Genomic DNA, 24,438 nt, shown 5'->3' on the forward strand with positions numbered 1-24,438 from the left:
GAGGAGGGCTGCACCACACTTGCACCTGGAGAAACAGGACCTGGAGTCAGGAGGGGGACACAGGGGTGGAGGGAGGGCTGCCTCAGCACAAGCACCCAGCAGCCCAGGGGCCATTTCAAGCTGGCTCCCAGCACAGAATGCATCCTGCTGGTGAGTTTTTCTCTCACAGCTGCAGCCAGCACACAGAACACCTCCTGGCTTGTACCACTTTGAGCCACAGGCACCCAGGGTTGGTCTGTTCCAGGGTACCTCTGGAACCTGCTGCCAGGGGGCAGTGCCCTGTCCTCAGGCATGGTCTTGGCTGTGCCTGCATCAGTGATACAGAGAGAGCCTGAGGCACCCTGGAGTCTGCAGGGCACAGCAGGCTGAATGCTGTTGGTGAGGCTGAGGGAGGGGAAGGCAGTCAGAGGGACCTGGGCAGGCTGCAGGGGTGGCTGAGGAGAGCCTCAGGAGGTGCAGCAAGGCCAACTGCAAGCTCCTGCAGTCCTTGACATCAACCCAGGCTGGGGGGGATGAGGCTGAGAGCAGCCCTGCAGGGAAGGCCCTGGGGGTGCTGGGGGGGAGGAGCTGGGCAGGAGCCAGCAATGGGCACTGGCAGCACAGGAGGCCAAGGGCAGCCTGGGCTGCATCCAAAGCAGGGTGGCCAGAGCTGGAGAGAGAGGATCCTGCCCTCTGCTCTGGGGAGACCTCCCCTGCAGGGCTGGGGCCAGGTATGGGACCCCCAGCACAAGAGAGACCTGGAGCTGCTGGAGAGGGGCCAGAGGAGGCCACAGAGATGATCAGAGGCTGCAGAACCTCCCCTGTGGGGCCAGGCTGGGAGAGCTGGGGCTGTGCAGCCTGGAGAGGAGAAGGCTGCAGGGAGACCTCAGAGCTGCAGTTCAATCTCTGCAGGGCAGCTGCAGGCAGCTGGGGAGGGACTGCTCAGAAGGGGCTGTGGGGATAGGAGCAGAGGCAATGGTCTGGAACTGGAGCAGGGCAGAGTTAGGTTGGACACCAGGAGGGAGCTCTGCAGAGGGAGGCTGGGGAGACTCTGGCACAGGCTGCCCAGGGAGGTGCTTGAGGCCTCATCCCTGGAGCCACTGAAGCTCAGCCTGGCTGTGGCCCTGGGCAGCCTGCTCTGGCTGGAGCTGTCCCTGCTGCCTGCAGGGGTTGGGCAGGATGCCCTTGGAGGCTCCATCCCAGCCCAGGGCAGGCTGTGTGGGACTGTGTGTGAAATGAAGCAGCAGCTGCTGGTCCTCCCAGGCTGACCAAGCCATTCCAGCTGCTTTAGACAACTCCAGCACTACTCTTTCTGGGAGGGCCCTGCTCCCAGCTGATGCTGACAGACACCAGCCATGGAAGATCTCAGTCTCCCTCAACATCACGTCCAAGGCCTGAGGCTGCTGGGAAGGTGTCTCCAGGCACCATTGGCAACCCCTGCTCCAGCAGGGCACCCCCAGCACCCTGCCCAGCAGCACAGTGCCCAGCAAGGGTTGGAAGCTCTCCACACCAGCAGACTCCACAACCTCTCTGGGCAGCCTGCTCCAGGCCTCCAGCAGCCTCACCCCAAACAACTTTCTCCTCCTGCTCAGCTCCAACCTCCTGCCTGACACTTTCTGCCCCTTGCTGTCCCTTCTGCTGGCCCTGGGCAGCACTCAGCAGAGCCTGGCCCCAGCCTCTTGCCCCCCACAGCTCCTTTAGCTCTTGCTGAGCATTGCTCAGCTGCCCTCTGGGGCTGCCCTTCTGCAGGCTCTCAGCCCCAGGGCTCTCAGCCTTTGCTGCTCCCAGAGCTGCTCCAGGCCCCTCAGCAGCTCTGCAGCCTGCCCTGGGCTCTCTCCAGCAGTTCCCTGACTCTCCTGAGCTGGGGAGCCCAGAGCTGACCATGAAAGGAGCTCAGATCAGCTGCACAGCCACAGGGAAGCACCCAAGCTGTCACAGACACAACACTCCAGAGAGCTTTTGGGTTTCTTTTTCCAGCAAGGGCTTCTGCTCTGCTCCGCTCTGGCTCTGGATGTGCCTGCAGCTGAAACTCCCAGAGGCCAAAGCCAAGCACTGATGCCAGAGCATTTCAGTGACTCTTGGGAGAGCTTTGTGTCATCTGAGGACAGCAGGAGGCTGGGTGTGCATTGTGAGGGAGGTGACACCTCCTATGGGCATTGGGAATTGCTTCTCAGGCCAGGTTTCTCTTCCCACCCAGCAGCTTGCTGGCCTACCACAAGCCCTGTGACAGGCTGGTTACAAGGAGCTGGGCAGCAGAGGAGGGAATCCCTGCTCCTGCAGGGTCACATTGATGGAAACAGCAGCCTGTGGCTCTGCATCCTTACCACTTTCTCCTGAGGTTGGGGATGGTGGTGGAGTGGCAGCAGTGACACTGTGCTTGTCCCAGATGCTCTCCAAAATGCCTGGCCAAAGAGAGAAGGATCAGAGCAGCCTGCTGAAAGACAGCTGGACCTAGCAAGCACTGGGGACTGCCAGAGAACTGCAGCACAACACAGCTTTAGTATTTGAGAAGGCAGAGGCTGTCCTGGGAGGTGGCTGAGGGCCCATCCCTGGGGATGTTCAAGGTGAGGCTGGACAGGCCCTGAGCAACCTGCTCCAGGGGAGGACATCCTGCAGAAGACCTTAGGAAGTCCCTTTCACACCAACCCATTCTGGGACTGCCTTCTTGTAGGGAGCCCCAAGACATCACCAAGTGTTTAACCACACAGCTGGCATCCAGAGTGGGCCACTGGCAGCTGCACAGTGCCCTGCTGCTCAGCTTGCTCCACACTGAGCTGCCCCACACAGCCAGGAGCTGCCTGCTGAAGCTGCAGGAGCTGCTGCCCTGAAGCCAGGAGTGAGAGTGTGCAGCACCTGGGAGCTGGGCAGGGCAGTGCAGGACAGTAGGGGCTGTGCAGGGCAGTGCAGGGCAAGGCTGGGCTGGGCAGAGCTGGGCTGTGGGGGCTGTGCAGGGGGTTTGTGGGGTCTGTGGGGCCTTGGGGGCAGTAGGGGCTGTGGGGGCCATGGTCCATGGGGGCAGTGTGGTCTGTGGGGTCCGTATAGTCTGTGGGGTCCGTGGGGGACAGTGTGGTCTGTGGGGTCTCTGGGGGCTGTGGGGGGCAGTGTGGTCTGTGGGGTCTCTGGGAGCTGTGGGGGGCAGTGTGGTCTGTGGGGGCAGGGGGGTCTGTTGTGCCTGTGGGGTCCATGGGGGCAGGGGGTCCGTGGGGGGCAGGGGGTCCGTGGGGGCAGGGGGTCCGTGGGGGGCAGGGGGTCCGTGGGGTCCGTGGGGGGCAGGGGGTCCATGGGGAGCAGGGGGTCCGTGGGGAGCAGGGGGTCCGTGGGGGGCAGGGGGTCCGTGGGGGCAGGGGGTCCGTGGGGGCAGGGGGGTCCGTGGGGGCAGGGGGTCCGTGGGGGCAGGGGGGTCCGTGGGGGCAGGGGGGGCAGGGGGTCCGTGGGGGCAGGGGGTCCGTGGGGGGCAGGGGGTCCGTGGGGGGCAGGGGGTCCGTGGGGGGCAGGGGAGTCCGTGGGGGGCAGGGGAGTCCGTGGGGGGCAGGGGGGTCCGTGGGGGGCAGGGGGGTCCGTGGGGGCAGGGGGGTCCGTGGGGGCAGGGGGTCCGTGGGGGCAGGGGGGTCTGTTGCGTCTGTGGGGGGCAGGGGGTCCGTGGGGGCAGGGGGTCCGTGGGGGCAGGGGGTCCGTGGGGGCAGGGGGTCCGTGGGGGGCAGGGGGTCCGTGGGGGCAGGGGGTCCGTGGGGGCAGGGGGGTCCGTGGGGGCAGGGGGTCCGTGGGGGCAGGGGGGGCAGGGGGTCCGTGGGGGCAGGGGGTCCGTGGGGGGCAGGGGGTCCGTGGGGGGCAGGGGGTCCGTGGGGGCAGGGGGTCCGTGGGGGGCAGGGGGTCCGTGGGGGGCAGGGGGTCCGTGGGGGGCAGTGGGGTCCGTGGGGTCCGTGGGGGCAGGGGGTCCGTGGGGGGCAGGGGGTCCGTGGGGGCAGGGGGTCCGTGCAGCCCCTACCTGTCAGCAGCCCCAGCACCGTCTGCACCTGCTCCAGCAGCAGCTTGCGCAGCTCCTCCTTCCTGGCCACGCAGAGGTCCTCCCGGGGGCAGGCCAGCTCCTCGGAGGTGGTCTTCAGCATGATCAGCCCCAGCGGGGTGGTGGCAGGGGACTGGATGAGCTGAGAGGGACACAGGGGGCAGAAGGCTCTGCTGAGCAGCTGCCACGCGCAGGGCGCAGCTCTGCTGGCAGCCTCCAAGGGCTTCCAGGCTGAGCAAGGAGCAGCTCCCACAGGCTGCAGGGCTGCAAGGGGAGGGGGAAGAGCACAGCCTGCAGAAGAGAAGGCTCCAGGCACATCTCACAGCAGCATCCCAGTACCTGAAGGGCTCCAGGGGAGCTGGGGAGGGACTTGGCCCAGGGCCAATGGCTTTGAGCTGGGAGACAGGAGATTGAGAGTGGAGAGGAGGAAGAGATTCTTTGCAGTGAGGCTGGGGAGACTCTGGCACAGGCTGCCCAGGGAGGCTGTGGCTGCCTCCTGCCTGGAGGTGTTCAGGACCAGGCTGGATGAGGGCCGGAGCAGCCTGTGCTGGTGGGAGGTGTCCATGCCCATGGCAGGGGGCTGGCACTGGGGGATCTCTGAGGTCTCTTCCAACCCAACCATGCTGTGAGCTGCAGCCACTGCACTTCCTGAGGCTCTCATCTGAGGTGTTGCAACAGCTCAGTGCCATGGGAATCCCTGGGTTGCAAGAGAGCTTTCACCCTGCCCCTACACCATCCCCTGCACCAGCATGTTTACCACTAAGAGCTTCCTCCTCCTGTTTACTGCCTTCTGCTGACATCATCACTTCTCAGAAGTGCCTTGGCAGCAGGGGTCTCAGCACCCAGCAGGGCTGCAGCCAGGCTCAGGTCAGCAGCCTGCATCATCACCTGGGCAGCGCATGAGCTTCCCAAAGAGAGAGCTGGAGCCAGTGTCCATAGGGCTTAAGTTGGAAGGGAGCTTTGTGGAGACCCCAGAGCTGGACACAGCCTAGAGGTGACGTTTGACCACTTGCTTGAAATGATCTCACAAGGAAAAGTCTGGAGAGGACTCATCTGCAACCCCAAACCCAGCCCCGCTGCTCCTCTGCTCCTCACTGTGAGGTCCTGAGGTCGGTAACATCATTTCAATTCCACTTCCTCAGAGCATTGTGGCAGATGCCTGCCATGGGAATTCACTTATGGGCAGCTGAACTCTCAGAGAGAGGCTGAAGGGAAAACAACTACCCAGAGGGGACTCTGTAGTCACTTAAGATTCCAAACTGCTAGGAAAACAAGGAGAAGCTGAGGGACTTAAGCGGAGAGAGAGGCAGCAGAGGCTGAGGGACTGAAGCAGAGAGAGAGGCAGGGAGAAGCTGAGGGACTGAAGCGGAGAGAGAGGCAGCAGAGGCTGAGGGACTGAAGTGGAGAGAGAGGCAGCAGAAGCTGAGGGACCGAAGCGGAGAGAGAGGCAGCAGAGGCTGAGGGACTGAAGCGGAGAGAGAGGCAGCAGAGGCTGAGGGACTGAAGTGGAGAGAGAGGCAGGGAGAAGCTGAGGGACTGAAGCGGAGAGAGAGGCAGGGAGAAGCTGAGGGACTGAAGCGGAGAGAGAGGCAGCAGAAGCTGAGGGACTGAAGCGGAGAGAGAGGCAGCAGAGGCTGAGGGACTGAAGCGGAGAGAGAGGCAGCAGAGGCTGAGGGACTGAAGTGGAGAGAGAGGCAGGGAGAAGCTGAGGGACTGAAGCGGAGAGAGAGGCAGCAGAAGCTGAGGGACTGAAGCGGAGAGAGAGGCAGCAGAGGCTGAGGGACTGAAGCGGAGAGAGAGGCAGCAGAGGCTGAGGGACTGAAGTGGAGAGAGAGGCAGCAGAGGCTGAGGGACCGAAGCAGAGAGAGAGGCAGCAGAGGCTGAGGGACGGAAGCGGAGAGAGAGGCAGCAGAGGCTGAGGGACTGAAGTGGAGAGAGAGGCAGCAGAGGCTGAGGGACTGAAGCGGAGAGAGAGGCAGCAGAGGCTGAGGGACTGAAGCGGAGAGAGAGGCAGCAGAAGCTGAGGGACTGAAGCGGAGAGAGAGGCAGCAGAGGCTGAGGGACCGAAGCAGAGAGAGAGGCAGCAGAGGCTGAGGGACTGAAGCGGAGAGAGAGGCAGCAGAGGCTGAGGGACGGAAGCAGAGAGAGAGGCAGCAGAGGCTGAGGGACTGAAGCAGAGAGAGAGGCAGCAGAGGCTGAGGGACTGAAGTGGAGAGAGAGGCAGCAGAGGCTGAGGGACGGAAGCGGAGAGAGAGGCAGCAGAGGCTGAGGGACCGAAGCAGAGAGAGAGGCAGCAGAGGCTGAGGGACGGAAGCGGAGAGAGAGGCAGCAGAAGCTGAGGGACTGAAGCGGAGAGAGAGGCAGCAGAGGCTGAGGGACTGAAGCAGAGAGAGAGGCAGGGAGAAGCTGAGGGACTGAAGTGGAGAGAGAGGCAGCAGAGGCTGAGGGACTGAAGTGGAGAGAGAGGCAGCAGAAGCTGAGGGACTGAAGTGGAGAGAGAGGCAGGGAGAAGCTGAGGGACTGAAGTGGAGAGAGAGGCAGCAGAGGCTGAGGGACTGAAGTGGAGAGAGAGGCAGGGAGAAGCTGAGGGACTGAAGTGGAGAGAGAGGCAGCAGAAGCTGAGGGACTGAAGCGGAGAGAGAGGCAGGGAGAAGCTGAGGGACTGAAGCGGAGAGAGAGGCAGCAGAAGCTGAGGGACCGAAGCGGAGAGAGAGGCAGGGAGAAGCTGAGGGACTGAAGCGGAGAGAGAGGCAGCAGAAGCTGAGGGACTGAAGCAGAGAGAGAGGCAGCAGAGGCTGAGGGACTGAAGTGGAGAGAGAGGCAGCAGAGGCTGAGGGACTGAAGTGGAGAGAGAGGCAGCAGACGCTGAGGGACTGAAGTGGAGAGAGAGGCAGCAGAGGCTGAGGGACTGAAGTGGAGAGAGAGGCAGCAGAGGCTGAGGGACTGAAGCGGAGAGAGAGGCAGCAGAGGCTGAGGGACTGAAGCGGAGAGAGAGGCAGCAGAGGCTGAGGGACTGAAGCGCAGAGAGAGGCAGCAGAGGCTGAGGGACTGAAGCGGAGAGAGAGGCAGCAGAGGCTGAGGGACTGAAGCGCAGAGAGAGGCAGCAGAAGCTGAGGGACTGAAGCGGAGAGAGAGGCAGCAGAGGCTGAGGGACTGAAGCGGAGAGAGAGGCAGCAGAAGCTGAGGGACTGAAGCGGAGAGAGAGGCAGCAGAAGCTGCTCCTCCCCAGCGTCCAGCAACACCTGCAGGGGAGCTGCAGCAGGCAGAAGGGGAAGGGCCTGAGGCATCAGCTTGGCTTTGCATGGCAGAGTCACTTCTCTGCCAGGGGAGGTCACTAAGCAAGGGACAGAGTGATGCCTTGCAGGAGTGGCAGGAAGCTCACCTGCAGGATGTTGGTGAAGAAGTCGTGGTAGAACATGGGCCAGTCCTGGCGGCCGATGTCCACAATGACCTTGCAGAGCTTGTTCCTGATGAAGTAAGGCAGAGTCTTGTGCTGGGCCAGGAGCAGCTTGGGCAGGCAGCTTCTGATCTCCATCTTGTCCTGGGAGGGGACCCCCAGCCACATCTTATTGATCAGGTTCTGGAAAAGAGAAGAGAGCTCCCAGTGAGCCCACTGCAGACACCTCACTGGAGATGAACAGCAAGAGGGGGAGGGCAGACAGGCTGGGAGAGCTGGGGCTGTCCAGCAGGGAGAAGACTCCAGGGAGACCTCAGAGCAGCCTCCCAGTGCCTGAAGGGCTCCAGGAGAGCTGGGCAGGGACTTGGGACAAGGGCTGGGAGTGCCAGGCCCAGGGCCAATGGCTTTGAGCTGGGAGAGAGGAGACTGAGAGTGGAGAGGAGGAAGAAATCCTTTGCAGTGAGGCTGGGGAGACTCTGGCACAGGCTGCCCAGGGAGGCTGTGGCTGCCTCCTGCCTGGAGGTGTTCAGGACCAGGCTGGATGAGGCCTTGAGCAGCCTGTGCTGGTGGGAGGGGTCCCTGCCCATGGCAGGGGGCTGGCACTGGGTGATCTGAGGTCTCTTCCAAGCCAACCATGCTGTGTCTCTATGAACATGGACACAAGGCAGGAGAGAGCCCCAGGCAGAGCTGCTGCAGCTGATGGCTCTGAACCAGCAGTGCCTGCACCAAGCACAGGCAGGGGAATCTATCCAGGCCTGTGCTGCCCAAGCATGGCCACTTAAAAGCTTGAGCTTCTATACTGCATGTACTTCAAGCTAATCTGCAGCTCAGGACAAGCAGCCATCAGCAGGTCAAACAGAAGATGCTTCTCCTTTGTTAGTCCAACACAGACTTGCTGGGCAAGGAGCTGACAGATAAGATGCTTCAACTGCTCAGTGGGCCAGGACCAAGCCTGACATCATGAACACATAGAGGTGAGTGGAAGCAAGTTAAGGAGGCAGAACAAGAGCAGCTGAACAGAGGACAGACCCTGCAGACCCTGCACCACCAGCCTGGGATAAGCTTTGCTCCTTAACCATCAAATTGTTTTGGCTGGCAAAGCTCTTCCAGCTCCTCCAGCCCAACCCCTCCCTGGCTCTGCCCAGGCTGGGGCTGAGCCATGGCCCTCAACACCTCATCTCTGCCTCTTGGAAACGCCCCCAGGGCTGGGGATTCAGCCACCCCCCTGGCAGCCTGGGCCAGGCTGGGAGAACCCTTCCAGTGAAGAAGTTTCTCTTCATGTCCAACCTGAACCTGCCCTGGGTGACAGCAGAGCAGCGAAGGCTCAGCCTGCCTGAGCCCTGCACAGCACACAGTGAGCAGGGAAGAGCTCTGACAACCCCCCCAGGTGCCCCCAGCAGAAGCCTTCCTGCACTGCAGTCCTGCCACAGCAGATGGGTTTTGATGCTCCAGACACCAGTCCCTCTCTGAGTACCCCTTGGTCTCTGCTGGGTGACAAGGGACAGCACCAGGCACGTTCCCACCCTCCCTGCCTGGGGCTCCACCCTCACCCAAACTCCTTCCCCCCAGCCTGCACCCCTGGATGCTCCCCTTCAAAGGGGAAGCAGAAAACAAGAGAGAGGGAAGGAAGTTTGGGTTTAGAGGGCACTCATGGCACCTGGGTGCCCTGAAGCCAAGCTGGAAGGTCAGCATGGCAGTGACAGGACACTTGAGCAGGAAGCTTCTGCTGCACTAAAGGCAGACAACAGCCAGAAGAAGGCAGAGCTGCAAAGGGCTTTCTGCCACATTGTGATCCCAGGGAGAGGCTCTGGGGCATCAGGAGCTGAACCTCTCACGATAACTAACCAAGAGGCCAGCTTTCAGTGTCCAACCTAAACCTCTCCTGCTGCAGCTTGAGGCCATTGCCTCTTGTCCTGTCCCTGGATCCTTGGGAGCAGAGCCCAAGCCCCAGCTGGCTGCAGCCTCCTCTCAGGGAGCTGCAGAGAGCAATGAGGTCTCCCTCAGCCTCCTCTGCTCCAGGCTCAACACCCCCAGCTCCCTCAGCTGCTCCTCCCCAGCCCTCTTCCCCAGACCCTTCCCCAGCTCTCTTGCCCTTCTCTGGCCCTGCTCCATCAGGTCTATGTCCTTCCCACCTGGCATCAAGCACAACTATGGGATGTCAGAGACACAAGAGCATTAGAGCAGGCAGTAGCTAGCAGCAGGCTCTCAGGCCTGTATTTCTGCCCAGGAAGAGTGCAGAAGCAAGGGCACTCTGCAGAGCATGCTGCAGAGCTTGAGCAGCCTCTGAAGCCAGAGGTGGAGATGGCAGGAAATGAATTCTGCAGTTTGTGTTCAAAGATTCCTGCTCTGCATCTTGCCTGCCAGTAAGCAGCCTGAGAGAGAGCAAGAAAAGAACCCTGGAGCAGGCTGCAAAGCAGGGCAGGCATCTGCAAGTGCCCCCAGCAGCAGCACCTTACCTCAAACACAGTCAGGCTGTACATCATCACATAGTCATTCCTGGTACTGGACAGGAAGTAGAGGCAGAATCTCCAGGCCCCAATCTGCTGGGCAAAGTTATTGAGAAGCTCCTCTGAAAGAAAAAGGGGAAAAGAAGAAATAACAAAGCAAGAAGGAAACAGATTAAAAATCTTCAGCTGTAAACAAATGCAGCCTGAGGTGCAGAGAGCACGAGGACAGAGCATGGGGAAAGCCCAGGGCCAGGGAATGGCTCAGGCTGGAGGAGGGAAAGGAAAGAACCAAAGGATTAGAAGCAGTTCAGTCATGGGCTGGGGTGAAAACAACTGCTGCCCTGGGATGATGGCTGAGAATCAAACCAGACCAGAGTGGGGGGGCTGGAAGGGAGCTCTGGAGCTCAGCCACCCAAGCCCTGCTCCAGCAGGGCACCCACAGCACCCTGCCCAGCATCACAGTGCCCAGCAAGGGTTGGAAGCTCTCCACACCAGCAGACTCCACAACCTCTCTGGGCAGCCTGCTCCAGGCCTCCAGCAGCCTCACCCCAAACAACTTTCTCCTCCTGCTCAGCTCCAACCTCCTGCCTGACACTTTCTGCCCCTTGTGCTGTCCCTGGGCAGCACTCAGCAGAGCCTGGCCCCAGCCTCTTGCCCCCCACAGCTCCTTTAGCTCTTGCTGAGCATTGCTCAGCTGCCCTCTGGGGCTGCTCTTCTGCAGGCTCTCAGCCCCAGGGCTCTCAGCCTCTGCTGCTCCCAGAGCTGCTCCAGGCCCCTCAGCAGCTCTGCAGCCTGCCCTGGGCTCTCTCCAGCACTTCCCTGACTCTCCTGAGCTGGGGAGCCCAGAGCTGGACCCTGGACTCCAGCTGTGGCCTCTCTAGGGTAGAGTAGAGGGGGAGCAGAACCTCCCTTGCTCTGCTGGCCACACTCTTCTTCATGCCCATTGGCCTTCTTGCCCTCAAGGCCACATTCCTGGCTCATGGGCAACTTGTCCCCCAGCACTCCCAGGTCCTTCTCTATGGAGCTGCTTCCCAGCAGGCCCTCCCTCACCTGCCCTGCTGCAGGAGGCTGTTCCTGCCCAGGGGCAGGACCCTACACCTGCCCTGGTGAACTTCATGAGGTTCCCCTGCAGCCAACTCTGCAGCCTGGGCAGGTCTGGCTGAATGTCAGCACAGCCTGACAGTGTCAGCCACTCAAGATCTTGTGATGAGCTTTATCACTTCATCTCCAAAGCCAAATGCTGGGCCAGCAGGAAGCCCAGGAGCACTTCAGATGACACTGAGCATCCTGCAGCTCTCATGGTCCTGCACAATGGCTCCAGGAGGCACTGACTTGGCTGTAGGACAGAACATCAGAAGCCTGCCCAGGTGCTCTGGCAGAGGCTTTGGCCAGCTCTCACAAAGGGACTGTGGAACAGCCTGGGGCACAGGAACACCTGCCAGGGGCTGCTCTGAAGGCTGATCCAATTTCAGCCCCCATCCTTGAGATGCTTTCCTGCAAAATGAGCAGGAACCCAGGAGATACTGCTGAGGCTTTTACCCAGCAGGAGATGGGCACAGCAGAGCTCAAAGCAAAGCTGGGCTGCTGCTGCTGCCCTGTCTCAGCAGACTGCTGGCAGAGCTGCCTCAGGCTGACCACACCTCTGGCACTGAGGGCAGAGGCCACAGGACAAAAGCAAAGTGCCTCTGTAGAGCCAGCAGCCATGGCTGCAGGGACCACAGCAGGGCTCAGGCTGGAAGCGACCTCAGAGCTCATCTCCTCCAACCCCTCATGCCCAGGGACACCTCTCAGCTAGGCTCAGCTGCTCAGGGCCTCATCCAGCCTGGCCTTCAGCACCCCCAGGCAGGAGGCAGCCACAGCCTCCCTGGGCAGCCTGGGCCAGAGCCTCAGCAGCCTCACACTCAACAACTCCTTCCTCAGCTCCACTCTAACCCTGCTCTGCCTCAGCTCCAAACCCTTCCCCCTGGGCCTGCCTCAGACCCCCTCAGCAAAAGTTCCTCTGCAGCCTTCCTGCAGGATCCCTTCAGCTCCTGGCAGCAGCTCTGAGGAGCCCCTGGAGCCTTCTCCTCTGCAGGCTGCACAGCCCCAGCTCCCTCAGCCTGTGCTCCCAGCAGAGCTGCTCCAGCCCTGGCAGCATCTTTGTGGCCTGCTCTGGCCTCTCTCCAGCAGCTCTGTGTCCTTCTGCTGCTGGGGAGAGCAGAGCTGGAGGCAGAAGGCAATCCAGAGCACCTCCACAGCCTGTGCAGCACCATCCAAAATGACACCTCCTGGTTACCCCTCCTCCTCCTTTCACCTCAGCCAGGGCAGGGTTCTGCTCTCTTGCTTAATGCTGACCAAACATGGAGTCCACACTCCATGGCAGAAGGCAAAAGGTTTTCCAGGACACATAACAGGCAGAAAAAAACCCAAGGATTCTTCTTCTGCCCTGACCAACATCTCCCTGACCACAGCAGTAGGCATCTAATGACTTAGCAGCCCTAATGGAGACCTCCTGCTGGCCTGGCAGCGCTTCAAGAGGCCAGAAGAGAGCTGGGGACAGACTGCTGAGCAGGGCCTGTTGGGCCAGGCCAAGGGGGGATGGTTTGAAGTGCAAGAGGGAGCCTGAGAGTGGAGAGAAGGAGAAATGTTTGGTGCTGAGGGTGGGGAGAGCCTGTGCCAGGCTGCCCAGAGAGGTGGAGCTGCCCCATGGCTGGCAGCAGTGCAGGGCAGGTTGGTTGGGGCTGGGAGCAGCCTGCTGTGGCTGCAGCTGTCCCTGCTGGCTGCAGGGCTTGCCCTGGGTGAGCTTGGAAGGTCTCTTCCAGCCCAGAGCAGGCTGTGAGACTAATCATGCATCATCTCTGGGATGTGCCCTGGGATCTCCAAGAGCCATTCTGGAAGCTCTTACAGAGGCAGAAGAGGCTGAGCTGCCGGCCTGGGGCCTGCTCCAGCACTTTCCCCTGCTGGATTTTCTCCCTAGGGACAAGGGACAGGACAAGAGGCAACGGCCTCAAGCTGCCCCAGGGGAGGTTTGGGTTGGAGATGAGAAGAAACTTCTTCCCTGGAAGGGTTCTCAGAGCCTGCCCCAGGCTGCTGGGGGGTGGCTGAATCCCCAGCCCTGGAGGTGTCTCCCAGGGGCAGAGCTGTGGTGCTGAGGGCCAGGGCTCAGCCCCAGCCTGGGCAGAGCTGCAGAAGGGCTGGGCTGGAGGAGCTGGAAGGGCTTCTCCAAGTGATACAACACTGATGACTTGGCTGAGCAGAGCCAGGGCAGCTGGCACAGGCTGGGGCAGCAGGGGCGGGGGTGGGCAGGGGCGGGGGTGGGCAGGGGCAGGCAGAGGTGGGCAGGGGCAGGGGCGGGCAGGGGCAGGCAGAGGTGGGCAGGGGCAGGGGCGGGCAGGGGCAGGCAGAGGTGGGCAGGGGCAGGGGCGGGCAGGGGCAGGCAGAGGTGGGCAGGGGCAGGGGCAGGGGCAGTGCCAGGGGCAGCGGCAGGCAGGGGCAGGCCGCCCTGACTCACCGATCTCGCGCTTGCGCTCGTTGCTGGTGCAGTTGTGGAAGAACTCTGTCATGAGGCTCTCCAGAGCCCGCAGCGAGGCCTCCTCCGACGCCTGGCACCCAGAGAGAGAGAGAGCAGTCACAGCCTGCTGCCCGCCTGCCCGCCCCAACACTGCCTGCTGCACCCCACAGCCAGCTCCTCTGGGGGTGGCACTGCCCCCTGCTGCCAGCAGCATCCTCTGGGGGTGGCACTGCCCCCTGGTGCCAGCAGCATCCTCTGGGGGTGGCACTGCCCCCTGGTGCCAGCAGCATCCTCTGGGGGTGGCACTGCCCCCTGGTGCCAGCAGCATCCTCTGAGTGAGGCACTGCCCCCTGGTGCCAGCAGCATCCTCTGAGTGAGGCACTGCCCCCTGGTGCCAGCAGCATCCTCTGAGTGAGGCACTGCCCCCTGGTGCCAGCAGCATCCTCTGGGGGTGGCACTGCCCCCTGGTGCCAGCAGCATCCTCTGAGTGAGGCACTGCCCCCTGGTGCCAGCAGCATCCTCTGGGGGTGGCCCTGCCCCCTGGTGCCAGCAGCATCCTCTGAGTGAGGCACTGCCCCCTGGTGCCAGCAGCATCCTCTGGGGGTGGCACTGCCCCCTGGTGCCAGCAGCATCCTCTGGGGGTGGCACTGCCCCCTGGTGCCAGCAGCATCCTCTGGGGGTGGCACTGCCCCCTGGTGCCAGCAGCATCCTCTGAGTGAGGCACTGCCCCCTGGTGCCAGCAGCATCCTCTGGGGGTGGCCCTGCCCCCTGGTGCCAGCAGCATCCTCTGAGTGAGGCACTGCCCCCTGGTGCCAGCAGCATCCTCTGGGGGTGACACTGCCCCCTGGTGCCAGCAGCATCCTCTGGGGGTGGCACTGCCCCCGGGGGTGACACTGCCCCCTGGTGCCAGCAGCATCCTCTGGGGGTGGCACTGCCCCCTGGTGCCAGCAGCATCCTCTGGGGGTGGCACTGCCCCCGGGGTGAGCAGTGGCAGCTGCTGTCCCCCCAGGTGCCCAGGGCGGGTCAGCTGCTCAGCTGCATTCACACCACCACGAGAAGCTTCCTCAGCTCCTGGAGGCTTTCCACCACCTGAAGTCAACTGACCCTGGTCCAGCGCTTGGCACACAGGCAGGGAGCTCAGGGCAGATGCCCTCAGGTCAGCATGAGGAGCATGAACCTCGAGAGCATCCCTGCCCCTTGCTGCCACCTCTGGTACCACAAAGTGCTAAGCAGCAGCCCGGGAGATGAAGCAACTTGGAGTCAAAGTGATTTAGGAATAGATCAGCTGGCAGGGCTCCAGGGGAGCTGGGGAGGGCTTGGGACAAGGGCTGGGAGTGCCAGGCCCAGGGCCAATGGCTTTGAGCTGGGAGAGAGGAGACTGAGAGTGGAGAGGAGGAAGAAATTGTTTGCAGTGAGGCTGGGGAGACTCTGGCACAGGCTGCCCAGGGAGGCTGTGGCACACAGTGCCCACAGTGCTGCAGCACACACAGGGAGTGCCCATGGAGTGCCCACAGCACACAGTGCCCCAGCACAGCCCAGGCAGCCCTCTCAGGCCATGCCCTCAGTGATGGATGCACCAAGCCCCAAGCCCTGACCTTGCCCTGTGCAGGAACAGAGCAAACCATTACAGAGCCCCAAAGCTGTGCCTCACAGAGATGCCAGGGATGAGCCTGCAGCACTGCCAGGCTGCTGCCTCCAGCTCTGCTGTGCCCAGCAGCAGAAGGACACAGAGCTGCTGGAGAGAGGCCAGAGGAGGCCACAAAGATGCTGCCAGGGCTGGAGCAGCTCTGCTGGGAGCACAGGCTGAGGGAGCTGGGGCTGTGCAGCCTGCAGAGGAGAAGGCTCCAGGGGCTCCTCAGAGCTGCTGCCAGGAGCTGAAGGGATCCTGCAGGAAGGCTGCAGAGGAACTTTTGCTGAGGGGGTCTGAGGCAGGCCCAGGGGGAAGGGTTTGGAGCTGAGGCAGAGCAGGGTTAGAGTGGAGCTGAGGAAGAAGTTGTTGAATGTGAGGCTGCTGAGGCTCTGGCCCAGGCTGCCCAGGGAGGCTGTGGCTGCCTCCTGCCTGGGGGTGCTGCAGGCCAGGCTGGATGAGGCCCTGAGCAGCTGAGTCTGTCTGAGAGGTGTCCCTGGGCATGAGGGGTTGGAGGAGATGAGCTCTGAGGTCGCTTCCAGCCTGAGCCCTGCTGTGACACATCCCTCTGAGCTGCTGCCTTGCAAACCATTGCCAGGTCAGCACAGGGATGTCCTCCTGGGCCACAAGCCACCCCTGCTGGCAGGCCACCACCATTCAGCCTCCCCTGACCCCTGCATCCCCCACCCCTCCCCCACCCAAGCTGTGACTGGGGACAGCAGCTCTGGCTGGGGACTTCCCCCTTCTGCTGCTATGCAAATCCCCTCCCAGCCTTCCCGAGGCTCCCTGCAGGTGCTGGGAGCAGCTGATGCCCACAGCTGAGTGTCCCCAGGCTGGGCGCTAACTGCTGTGCTGTTAGTCGGGTCAGGAGTGCCCTAAGCCTGCTGCCCCTTGATTTACCTTCTGATCAAGTGTGACCTGGCAGGGATCTGAGTGGGAGAGAGCCCCTGCCAGCTACAGCCCCAGGCCTGCCTCCCTGAGCTTGCCCCGGGTGGCTCATGGACAGTTGTCAAAGCAGAGGCAGGGAGCTGCTTACTCACAGCTTCTCCCTCTGAGCTCCAAGAGCAGCCTCAGGCACTCAGAACCAGCACAGCCTCAGGGCTGTGGCTGCAGCTTCCTACTGGGATGGCAGTGAGGAGCTCTGCCCTGGTGACACCACCCCTGCAAGCCTGTGCTGGGGCTCCTCAACACAAGAGGGACAGGGAGCTGCTGGAGAGTCCAAGGGAGGCTGGGAGGATGCTGAAGGGCCTGGAACAGCTCTGCTGCGAGGAGAGGCTGAGAGCCCTGGGGCTGCTTAGCCTGGAGAGGAGAAGGCTGAGAGGGATCTGATCAATGTCTGTCAGTAGCTGAGGGGCAAGGTGAAGATGCCAGGCTGCTGGCAGTGGTGTCCAGGGACAGCAGAAGGGCAAGGGGCAGAAAGTGTCAGGCAGGAGGTTGGAGCTGAGCAGGAGGAGAAAGTTGTTTGGGGTGAGGCTGCTGGAGGCCTGGAGCAGGCTGCCCAGAGAGGTTGTGGAGTCTGCTGGTGTGGAGGCTTTCCAGAGCCACCTGGATGTGCTCCTGTGTGCCCTGTCCCAGGTGACCCTGCTCTGGCAGTGGGGTAGGATCCAGCCCCAGAGCTCCCTTCCAGCCCACAACTCTCCATGCTTCCATGCTGCAAAGACATTCTCCATCCACCAAGCCCCCACAGAAGGCTCTCCAAAGCCAGGAGGCAGCAGCTGCTTGCAGGGATGTCACTCCCTGGCCCTTCAAGAAGTGGGAGCCATGGACTCCTTTCTGAGGGTTAAGGAGGAGAGAGCTGCAGCTGGAGTGCCCTGCAGCTACACAAGGCTCTGGAGAAGCAAAAGCTTTGGACCAGGACCCACCAAGCTCCCTGCAGCCTAGGAGTAAAGCTTCTGGGTAGGACAAGTGACTCACCCAGGCCTGAAGAGCAGCAGAGGAGTGACTGCTGGGGGGCAACCCAGAGCCTGCACTCCTGCTGCAGTGCAGCTGCAACACTCTGGCCTGCAGAGTGCCTGCTCAGGCTGGAGCACATGAAGGGCTTTGCAGCTCCCTTGTCAGCTTTGCACTCTGTTTCACACAGTGCCAGCAGGGCTGGAAGGGAGCTCTGGAGCTCCCCCAGCCAAGCCCTGCTCCAGCAGGGCACCCCCAGCACCCTGCCCAGCAGCACAGTGCCCAGGGGGGGTTGGAAGCTCTCCACACCAGCAGACTCCACAACCTCTCTGGGCAGCCTGCTCCAGGCCTCCAGCAGCCTCTCTTGAACTGGGAGCCCAAGACTGGAGCCTGTGCTGCAGCTGTGCTCTCCCTAGGGCACAGAAGTGATGTTCCCTCTCAGAGGCTTCTCTCCAGCGCCTGCTGGCCTGGCCTGCTGCTGAGGGCAGGGGCCACACAAAGGATGCTCTCAGCAGGGGTGCTGAGGACTGTTGGAGGAAGGCCCTGCCTGGGGGGTTGCTGCTACAGTGTTTGGGGCTGGGTTTGACTCCCAGCCAAGTTTAAGGGAATCTCTCCACAAAGCTTTTCACAGCAAAGTGCTGGCTGCAGCTGCAAGGTCACCAGGGGGACTCCACCTGTCCCCCAGGGAGCACTGCAACACCTTCTGCCCTGCTTCCAGACCATCCAAGCTACACCTAAAAACCACCTGCTTCAGTGGCAGGGGGCAAAGGCCCAGGGGAGGGACCATGGGGATGACCAGAGGGCTGGAGCAGCTCTGCCAGAGGCCAGGCTGAGGGAGCTGGGGCTGTGCAGCCTGGAGAGGAGAAGGCTCCAGGGGAACTTAGAGCAACCTGCCAGGACCTGGAGAGGGCTCCAAGCAGGCTGCAGAGGACTGCTCCCAAAGGGCTGCAGGGACAGCCCCAGGGGCAGTGGTTTGAGATGAGAGCAGAGCAGATTGAGCTTGGATGTGAGGAACAAGTTCTGCCCCAGGAGGCTGCTGGAACCCTGCAGCAGGCTGCCCAGGGAGGTGGCTGAGGCTCCAGCCCTGGAGAGATTCCAGGTGAGGCTGGAGAGGGCTCTGGGCACCCTGAGCTGGTGGAGGCTGTCCCTGCTGGGTGCAGGGCTTGGGCTGGGTGAGCTCTGGAGCTCCCTTCCAGCCCAGAGCACTCTGTGATTTCAGTGCTGAACCCCAGCAGCCCTATCCCAGGTCCAACCCCATCCCCATCTGCTCTCCAGTGCAGACCAGGGGATCTCTGTTCAGGAGCTGTTATTCACCACCCCTCTGCACCCCACCCTGCTTTGGGTTCAGACTCCCACTCTTGTTCCAGGCCTCCTTCAGTACCTGCACTGAGACACATTCCACACTGCACCTATCTCCTACCAGCCCCAGCTCCCTCCACCACAGCTTGAGAGCAAAGGGAGAGGTGGCTGCAGCACAGCCCTGCCTTCCAAATGGCTTTGGAGCCTGCTCCTACATCCCACTCCTACCCTCCCCACCTCCCAGCACCACCACTGCAAGACACAGCCCAGCACCATTCCACCTTCTCCTGGCTACTGAGGTTTAGATCTCAACACATCTTACCCAGCACAGCCCCATCAGCCAGGGGCCCCCCAGCACCCTGCCCAGCAGCACAGTGCCCAGCAAGGGTTGGAAGCTCTCCACACCAGCAGACTCCACAACCTCTCTGGGCAGCCTGCTCCAGGCCTCCAGCAGCCTCACCCCAAACAACTTTCTCCTCCTGCTCAGCTCCAACCTCCTGCCTGACACTTGCTGCCCCTTGCTGTCCCTTCTGCTGGCCCTGGGCAGCACTCAGCAGAGCCTGGCCCCAGCCTCTTGCCCCCCACAGCTCCTTTAGCTCTTGCTGAGCATTGCTCAGCTGCCCTCTGGGGCTGCTCTTCTGCAGGCTCTCAGCCCCAGGGCTCTCAGCCTTTGCTGCTCCCAGAGCTGCTCCAGGCCCCTCAGCAGCTCTGCAGCCTGCCCTGGGCTCTCTCCAGCAGCTCTCTGTCCCTCCTGCACTGGGGAGCCCAGAGCTGGGTCACACAGGCAGAGGCTGCTGCCAAGGCTGTGCCAGCAGGCAGAGCTGCACAGCAGCCACACAGCTCCTGCACAACAAGCAGCTGCAGGAAGCCAGGCAGCATCCAGCTCCTGTGTCATCAGCTAAGGAAAAGGGGACAATAAAGGAGCCCAGAGAGGAGCTGAGGGCTGAAGCAGGGCCCCAGATGTGGGAGCTGAGGCCAGAAGTTCAGAGTTCCCATTCTGCTGTTTCTCTGCTGAGCAGAGTCAGTCAGGATGGCTTCAGAAGGAGGTCACTTTTGTTTTGAAGGACTTGAAGGGGCTACACGAAGCTGAGAGACCTGCAGCAGGCTGGGCCTGACCTGCACAGCAGCCAGCAGGGGCAGCAGGCACCGCCAGGGGGAGGGACAAGCTCCTGCCCCCACCTCTTGTCTACAACTTCCCATCAAGCAGAGGCCAACTCCTCACCCTGCCTCAGCACTTCCTGCCAGCCACAGCCCTCAGCATGCTCAGCAGCACCTCCCCAGCTGCAGGTGGAGAGAGGAGGGTCCAGAGAAGGGCAAGAGAGCTGGGGAAGGGTCTGGAGAGCAGGGCTGGGGTTGAGCCTGGAGAAGAGGAGGCTGAGGGAGACCTCCTTGCTCTCTGCAGCTCCCTGAGAGGAGGCTGCAGCCAGCTGGGGCTTGGGCTCTGCTCCCTAGGGACCAGGGACAGGACAAGAGGCAATGGCCTGAAAGTGTGCCAGAGCAGGTTCAGGTTGGAGATGAGAAGAAACTTCTTCCCTAGAAGGGTTCTCAGAGCCTGCCCCAGGCTGCCAGGGGGGTGGCTGAATCCCCAGCCCTGGAGGTGTCTCCCAGAGGCAGAGCTGTGGTGCTGAGGGCCAGGGCTCAGCCCCAGCCTTGCAGAGCTGCAGAAGGGCTGGGCTGGAGGAGCTGGAAGGGCTTTGGCAGCCCAAAAGATTCCAGGATTCTACTTCAGTGCCTAGGTCAGAGGCAGTTCCTCTGTGGCCAGAGGTCAGCTTGGCCCCACAGGAGCCCTCCCCCAGCCTGAGTTTCACAACACTCCCTGCAGACACATCCTGAGCTGAGCATCACTGACAGCTTCTTCACAGCAGCCACAACCTGGGTGCTGCACCAGCACTGCTTAGCAGACACTGCACAGGCAGCAGCAGTGAGAGCTGCCAGCAGCAGGCAGCAGCCCCACGGGCACAGGGCACACTGCAGGGCTGCTGCTGGGGAAGGCCTCAGAAAGCAGAAGAATGATTCAGGCTTCCTGTGAAAACAAACAGCTTTGAATCCCAGCAGGGCTCAGGCTGGGAGGGAGCTCAGAGCTCATCTCCAACCCCCAGGGACACCTCTCAGCTAGACTCAGCTGCTCAGGGCCTCATCCAGCCTGGCCTTCAGCACCCCCAGGCAGGAGGCAGCCACAGCCTCCCTGGGCAGCCTGGGCCAGAGCCTCAGCAGCCTCACACTCAACAACTTCTTCCTCAGCTCCACTCTAACCCTGCTCTGCCTCAGCTCCAAACCCTTCCCCCTGGGCCTGCCTCAGACCCCCTCAGCCAAAGTTCCTCTGCAGCCTTCCTGCAGGATCCCTTCAGCTCCTGGCAGCAGCTCTGAGGAGCCCCTGGAGCCTTCTCCTCTGCAGGCTGCACAGCCCCAGCTCCCTCAGCCTGTGCTCCCAGCAGAGCTGCTCCAGCCCTGGCAGCATCTTTGTGGCCTCCTCTGGCCTCTCTCCAGCAGCTCTGTGTCCTTCTGCTGCTGGGGAGAGCAGAGCTGGAGGCAGGATTGGAGGTGAGGTCTGAGCAGAGCAGAGCCCAGGGGCAGAATGCCCTCTGCTGCCCTCTGCTCCTCCTGCTCTGCCTGGTGCTTTCTGAGCCATGAGTGGCATCCATGCAGACTGAACTGGCAGCTCTTCACCACACCCCTATGCTAAGCACTGGGTTCCCCTCCTGCCTTTGCTGGGAACTACACAAAGTGCCCCTCTCCAGGCCTAGTTCTACTTTAGACTGAAGATCAGGAAGAAATCCTTGGCAGTGAGGCTGGGGAGACTCTGGCACAGGCTGCCCAGGGAGGCTGTGGCTGCCTCCTGCCTGGAGGTGTTCAGGACCAGGCTGGATGAGGCCCTGAGCAGCCTGTGCTGGTGGGAGGGGTCCCTGCCTGTGGCAGGGGCTGGCTCTGGACAATCTGAGGTCTCTTCCACCCCAGCTCATGCTGTGACTCTGCCTCCCATTCTCTCCTGCCCTCCACATCTCCTCAGGCCAGCTCAGAGCTGCTTCCCCAAGCCTGCACCTGTGGCACAGGACTGATTCTCTTTTCTGCCCCCACTGTGCCTTACAGCAACCTTCACACTTCTCCAAGGGTCTGCAGGCAGGAGGCTGCCCCAGCAGCAGAACAAACCCTCTGCAAGCTCCAGGGCAAAGGCAGCAGAGGGAACATCTTGCCCAGCACTCACAGGAAGGGCTCCAGCACTAAAGCCTGCACTGGAGCCCACTGGCTGCTTGTACCTGGGTTAAGTACTGGAAGCTGAGGGGGGAAACAGGGAAGGAGGTGGAAGTGAGAGGGAGGAAAGGAAAAGTGCAGCTACAGGAAGCTGAGGGAGAAACCAAGAAGTTGTTTTGCCCCTGCAGACAGCAGGGCAGACTCTGGAGCACAAACCCTGCACCCTCTTTCCACATGCAGAGCTGCAGTTTGTTACACACAGCTGCCCCTCACACCTCACCTGCAGCATCTCCTGGAGCCTGGGCTAGCCCCCAGAAGGGCCCTGCCTCAGCACCATCAGCCCTTGCCCCAGCTCTGGCCACAGCTAAGCCTCAGGAAGAGCGGGGGTGTGTGGCAGGCGAGTCAGGAGTGCATCCCTGGTGCACTCAGGCCCAGCAGCAGGCTGCTGCTTGTATTCAGCAAGGGCTCCTCTGCAGGGAGCACCTGGAGCAGCAAACACCTCTGTAAGGGACTGCTGGGATTCAACCCACAGGGGCTCCAGACAGCAAGGTTTGATTCAGCTAGCAACAGTGACCCAGCAGCACACCAACCCACATGAAGATGGGACTGCAGGGCTGGGGCCAGCACCACAGCCCCCAGCACAAGCAGGACCTGGAGCTGCTGGAGAGGGGCCAGAGGAGGCCACAGAGATGCTCAGAGGCTGCAGAACCTCCCCTGTGGGGCCAGGCTGGGAGAGCTGGGGCTGTGCAGCCTGGAGAGGAGAAGGCTGCAGGCAGACCTCAGAGCTGCAGTTCAGTATCTGCAGGGCAGCTGCAGGCAGCTGGGGAGGGACTGCTCAGAAGGGGCTGTGGGGATAGGACCAGAGGCAATGGTTTGGAACTGGAGCAGGGCAGAGTTAGGTTGGACACCAGGAGGGAGCTCTGCAGAGGGAGGCTGGGGAGACTCTGGCACAGGCTGCCCAGGGAGGTGCTTGAGGCCTCATCCCTGGAGCCATTGAAGCTCAGCCTGGCTGTGTCCCTGGGCAGCCTGCTCTGGCTGGAGCTGTCCCTGCTGCCTGCAGGGGCTGGGACAGGAGGCCCTTGGAGGCTCCCTCCCAGCCCAGTGCATTCTGTGACTGTGAATTCACATCAAGCTAACATCCCAAATTCCTTAAGAACAGGGGGGCAAGGCCTGAACCTGTGCTGTCTGAGGTAGCTTAAGCTAGAAAGGAGCTGAAAGCTAGATCAGCAACTGCTCTCTGGGCAAGACAGGAGAGCAGAAAGCAGATCCAGGGCTGCTGAAGACATCTCTCCTTACTGATCAACTTCAGACTACACCTTTGTGGCTTTCTTATGCCAACCTACTCAATCTGGGCATAAAAGACTTCCCTGCAGGAAGAACAAGGGGAAAGAAGAGCAGCTGTTACTTAGCAGATGACTGCCTGCGCTGGGTACGGCCACAGTGAGCAGCATCAGCAGCCCCTGAAGGCAGAAATCCACCCTCCAGCCCTGCAGCGCTGCTCTGAGCCCCACCGAGTGAAGATCTCCTCCCCTGCTTCTCATCAAGGGAGAAAAGAGAAGATTGTGCAAGTCAGAGCGTGGCAGACCTCAGCTGTGGGTCCCTCGGTGGGGCTGCACACAGCTGGGGCTGCTGGAAGGCAGCTGGCGGCCAGAACCTGCAGCAGAATCCAGCGCTGCTGTGCGCAGGAAGGAATCCAGGTCACTGCTGCCGCGCACCCGGCGCTGAACCGGCGGCCGAGCAGGGCCAGGGCAGGCACCGCAGCCAGCCCGCGGCTCTCACCATCCCCCGGCACAACACCCTCCCTGGACGAACCCCCGCCTCGCACGCCTTCTTCCCAGGAAGAATTCCCTCGCCCAGCACCCGCAGGCCCCTCGGGGCCTCCAGGGCCCGCAGCCCCCGGCGGGGCCGCTGCCAGGCGCCGGCCCGGAGGCAGGCCCCGGGGGCCGCTGCGGAGCACGGCCGCCCCTCTCCCCGCCCGCACTCACCATGGCTGCGGTGTCCCGCGGGGCGGCTCTAGGCAGGGCACGGCGCTCCGGTCACCTCATGGCCGCCGCCGGCGGGGCCTCCCCGCCCATGCGCCGCCCAAGCTCCCGCCGGACGCGGAGCCCCAGGACCACCGCCGAGCTGCCCTTCCCCTCCCGGAGAGCTGCCGCTGCCTCCCAGCCCCCGGGCCTCCCCCGGCCGGCGGGAACGGGGAGCCCCGGGGCGCTGGGAAGGGCCGCTAGAACACAGGCCCAGGAGGGCCGGGCGAGCGCGGCGCCGCCCGGCAGAGGGAACGAGCCGGGCCGGGCAGGAAGGGAGCAGGGCACGGCGGCCGTGCGCACGGCGGCTGCGGGCACGGCCAGGGGCTATGCCAGGGGCTATGCCAGGCGCATCCTGCCGCGCACCGGGAGGCTCTGCCGGCCCCGCCCCGCCCTCCCGCCGGAAGCAGCCGCCGGGCCCCGGCAGCCAATCGCGGCCGAGGCGGTGGCGATGGCGCATGCGCAATTCTGCGAGGTGCGCCGCCGGCTGCCATCTTGGAGAAGGGCGCAGAGCCTCGCGGTGTGGAGATTGGGGTGGGGGAAGGTGCCCGCCCGGACCTGCGCTCCTCCCGCCCCGACGGCGCTGCGCATGCGTCAGAGGCCCTTCCCGCCCGGCAGGAAGCGGGGGCGGGGAGAGGGGGCGGAGCACGTCAGGTGGCCACGCCTCCTGTGGGCAGGGCTGAGCCGCCGGCCGCTGGGCACGGAGTGGGGCGTGGGTCGCGGGGCTGGGGCTGCGTCGGGGCTGGACGTGGGGCTGCCTTTAGCTGTGGATCTGGGTCTCGGCCTGGATCTCAGGCTGTGTTTGGGTCCCAGCCTTGAGTCTGGGTCTGTGTCTGGGTGTGGGCTTGGGCCTCAGTCTTGGTCTGCCTCTGAGTGTGGCTCTTGCTGTGAATCTTGGTCTGGGTCTGGGGTCAGGGCTTTGAGGCCGTGTGCTGCCTCTTGACCTGCCAAGAGAGTCACAGCAGTGCAAGGACACAGCAGTTACTGGCCTCCTGCCTTGAGGGTCAGGGCTGGGCTGGCCACTAGACCAGTGCCAGAGGCTGTCCATGACCCCTTCTGCCTTCCCAAAGGGAAGAGAAAGGGAATCAGGGAGAGA

The 24,438-nt window shown here is 62.5% G+C and overlaps 1 protein-coding gene across 4 annotated transcripts in view; it reads right to left on the reverse strand.

Moving 5' to 3' along the window:
• The window catches only part of XPO6 (exportin 6), a 60,558-nt gene extending 36,846 nt beyond the window's left edge, over positions 1 to 23,712 (reverse strand). For 2 of the 4 annotated variants that reach the window (XM_068147330.1, XM_068147329.1), the window contains exons 1-6: positions 23,307 to 23,712; positions 13,317 to 13,407; positions 9,836 to 9,948; positions 7,365 to 7,562; positions 3,965 to 4,124; positions 2,304 to 2,381 (exon numbers count right to left, since the gene is read on the reverse strand). In XM_068147330.1, coding sequence (XP_068003431.1) covers positions 2,304 to 2,381; positions 3,965 to 4,124; positions 7,365 to 7,562; positions 9,836 to 9,948; positions 13,317 to 13,407; positions 23,307 to 23,309 — 643 coding nt within the window. In that variant the 5' untranslated portion in view covers positions 23,310 to 23,712. The remainder of the gene's footprint in view (positions 1 to 2,303; positions 2,382 to 3,964; positions 4,125 to 7,364; positions 7,563 to 9,835; positions 9,949 to 13,316; positions 13,408 to 23,306) is intronic. The other 2 variants (XM_068147333.1, XM_068147331.1) reach the window with 2 other exon arrangements.
• Between the last annotated feature and the right edge of the window lie 726 nt (positions 23,713 to 24,438).

Source organism: Melanerpes formicivorus, unplaced genomic scaffold (genome assembly GCF_026170545.1).
Source record: "Melanerpes formicivorus ecotype bairdi unplaced genomic scaffold, bMelFor1.0.p_v2 SCAF_14, whole genome shotgun sequence".
Classification (NCBI taxonomy): Eukaryota; Metazoa; Chordata; class Aves; order Piciformes; family Picidae; genus Melanerpes; species Melanerpes formicivorus.